We start from the raw sequence: 3,486 nt of genomic DNA, 5'->3' as shown, positions 1-3,486 counted from the left end.
TTAGTTTTGTTCTTAAAAAAATGAAAACTTTTGTTTCGAAAACTTCTTGGTAAAATAAGTAAAACATTATATATAATTTTACTCTATCTACAATTAATCTCTAAATATAATAAGTCTTTGTTTAGCTCTATCTATTTTTAAGGTATAAATAAAATAAAAAAAGAAACACTGATTTCATACTGATTGTTAAATAACCTTTTGTTTATTTTTCATAGTTAATTTTTATACAAGTATTTCTTTTTCTTATTCCTTAGAAATTCATTTTTGCAATCCTTCATTTTAAGAAACTTAAATTTTTGAGTATAAAAACAAGTTTAGTTGTACACTGTACTGTACGGTTTTAAAGTTAAACTGATAAGTTTTTGCCTATATATTACTACAAAAAAGCTATTTATTCCAAATCGATTAAAATTACCAGACAGTACTACTGAACGAAAATTAGATGATGGTACTGAAGATAAAACTCCGAAACTATTACAATCTGATAACACTTCTGGCTCTAATATTCAAAGTTAGTCGTTTTTAAACTTGCAAAGCAAAAAAAAATTTCAACAAGATGTTTTTATACATTCAATTTAAATTAATAAAGCTAATTAAGTTTTTTTTATGCGATGCTATATAATTTTATATATTATCTCAAAACTTTATATCAGCAACATGAATCATACATGTATAATGTAAATTCAAATTTTACCTACAACTAATTTTAAACTTATATTATAGGTTCTAAATTGAACAAAAATAGTTCTCAACTTATTTGAAAAATGAAAAAATATATACAAGATTAATTATTTTAGATTTTTATTTGTAAAACTAAGTTTCACCTTTAAAGGGATTTAGATTTACAATTAAAATCTGAAAAATAAAAGTTAATCAAAACATGGAAAATACAATAACTTTTATACTTTTAAGGGTAAAACTTAATTTCACAAGTAAAAATCTTGTTTAATTAGACTTAAATACTACTTTTAAACTAAAATTTTATACTGCATTATTGAAATAGAAAAAAATATTTAAAAATTATTTTATGCTTTCCAGTTATTTATCTATTTTTATACTATAGGTTTTTTAAGTCCATTTAATATTTAGTTCTAAGCTATCATTCATCATGTATTAGGTAAACATAGTCAATATTTTTTTCTATATATTAGTAAAAACTCGGTTTTTTATGTTGTTTTTCATTGTTTTAGAAATACTGTAAGTCAATGATATATAGCAACTGAAGTTTGTTGGATGTATAAATTATAAAAATAAATTGGTCTGTTAAACAAAACAGGAATACATACGTTATGAAAATTTTAATTTTAGACTGCAGAAATGAAATTATCAACAGTAAGGACAAGTTTCAAAGTCGCTTTTATCAAAAAAAGAATGCAAGTAAGAAGGATCTAAATCGACATAGAAATGTACATGAAAAAGTACATCAATGCATTAGTTGTAAGAAGTGTTTTGGCAGTAAATCAGCTCTCAATGTTCACATCAGAATGCACACGGGAGAAAAGCCCTATGCTTGTTCTACTTGCAATAGAAAGTTTGCAACAAATAATGGCTTACAAGAACATCAGGCAACTCACAGTGATGATAGAAAATTCAAGTGTGAGATATGCACAGATGATAGATATTTTAAAACTAAAGGTCAATTAAGAACTCATATGAAGTTTCATTACGAGCCGTCTCATCAGTGTGAAGCTTGCCTTAAGAGTTTTTATAGTAAGGCAGATCTTGCTGTACATAGTAGAACGCACACGGGAGAAAAGCCTTACGTGTGTTCTATTTGTGATAAAAAAATTGCTCGTAAACCTGACTTAAAAAACCATCAGACAACTCACAGTGATGAAAGAAAGTTCAAGTGCACGATATGCCCTGATGGTAGAAGATTTAAAACTAAAAGTCAATTGACTAATCACACGCGTTATCATTATGAACCGAAACACACTTGCGTGCAATGTGGTAAAAAGTTTCACAACTCTAGTACCTTGAAACAACACGTGAAGATCCATTTGAAACGACTAAACGTGTAAGAAATGCGGTAGGAACTTTCATATTTCAGGAGATCTAAAGAAACATGAAAAAAGAAACAGATGCTAGTTTTGTTTTGTTAAACTGTTATTAGTTGATTTTACTTGGAAATTAAGCATAGTTTAAATCTAGCAGTTTTAGTTGTTTTAAATGACTTTTGTTGATATTAGTGTTGAATTATAAGTTTTACAATAAGCTAAAATTATTTTCAAAAGTTAGTTCAATCGTCTGTTTAAATAAAGTTTTTTGAGTCATATAAATTATTTTTCTAAATTTTATTGTAGATCAGTAAATTTATTAAACACCTTATAATATATGCCTAAAACAATTTACTTTATTGACTATCTAAAGTAAAGATGTAGTCAATAGTGCTTTATGTTAATGTCGAACTGAACATTACATAAACACATTACACAAATTGTGAATTAACGAAAAAGAATAAATTAAAAGATTGTGTACAAAAATCGTATCTGTTTTATACACCAAATAAAAAGTTTTTAATATTTTTGTTGGTACAGTTGTCTTATTATAAATAAATTATATTTTAAATTACGACTTTTAAACGTTATCACTAAATTTTAAACAAAAAACTGAAATGTTTTACTTAGTGCATTTTATTTATCCTTTCTAGTATCTTACAACAACTTACAGAGGTCCTAAAAGTCCTTGTAATTACGAATTAGTAAAACAATTTATTAACACCAATTATTTTTATCTACTTGAATATCTTAAATTTAATTTACTTTTTTAGTTCTTAAACAAAAATATGTGTCTTAAACTTAAAACTCCTAAAATACTAATCCTTTTTACAGAGCAAATTAATTTATTTAATTTCTATTAGTAATTTCAAACATAATTTGCTTATTTTTTTTAATAAAATGTGTCACTAAAATATGTAAATTTATCAGCTTTTAAAAAGTCTGTAAATAACGCAATGAGTCATTTTTGTAAAAAGAGTAAATATACTCTACAAAAAGTTGAAGTATTTAATAAACACAACTTTTTTTTGTAAATTGGTGATGTGAATTTCTAACTTTTCAAGTTTGATTTTAAAATAATTTATGTAAAGCTTTTTGTAAACTAAAAAAATTACAATTTAATATATTTTTCAAATAGCATAATAAATTATGTTTTTCTTTTAGAAAACTACAACTTTTACATTCTCTGAGTCGACGTCCGACAGGTTGAAGTTTACAAATAAATAATTAATATAAAAACTTTAAACTTAATTTTTCTATCCAGAAATGTAATAAAGTAGAAATAATTCAAACACAATTGAAAAATTTAACCTTAACTTAAAACACACTAAGGATTCAAAAAAAAAAGTTCTATATAAAAGTTTAAATAAATATATGAACATATGTTTTACTTTAAAAAAATTAGGAAAGAAAGTTGAATTAAATTTTTATTTCTTGAAGAACGAAAAAAAACGTGCTAAGCTAGTTTGAAAATGACTAAAATTGTTTT

General features: G+C 24.3%; 1 protein-coding gene across 1 annotated transcript; it reads left to right on the top strand.

Moving 5' to 3' along the window:
• Positions 1–1,484: 1,484 nt before the first annotated feature.
• LOC145843161 (zinc finger Y-chromosomal protein 1-like) lies at positions 1,485–2,021 on the top strand. Its single transcript, XM_082950622.1, has one exon. The coding sequence runs from the start codon at positions 1,485–1,487 to the stop codon at positions 2,019–2,021; it is 537 nt and encodes a 178-aa protein (XP_082806748.1).
• Positions 2,022–3,486: the final 1,465 nt, after the last annotated feature.

The sequence above is a fragment of the Thalia democratica genome, chromosome 8 (genome assembly GCF_965202585.1).
Source record: "Thalia democratica chromosome 8, ktThaDemo2.hap1.1, whole genome shotgun sequence".
NCBI lineage: Eukaryota > Metazoa > Chordata > Thaliacea > Salpida > Salpidae > Thalia > Thalia democratica.
Note: the sequence above shows the minus strand (reverse complement) of the source record. Positions and strands in the feature narration are given on the sequence as shown.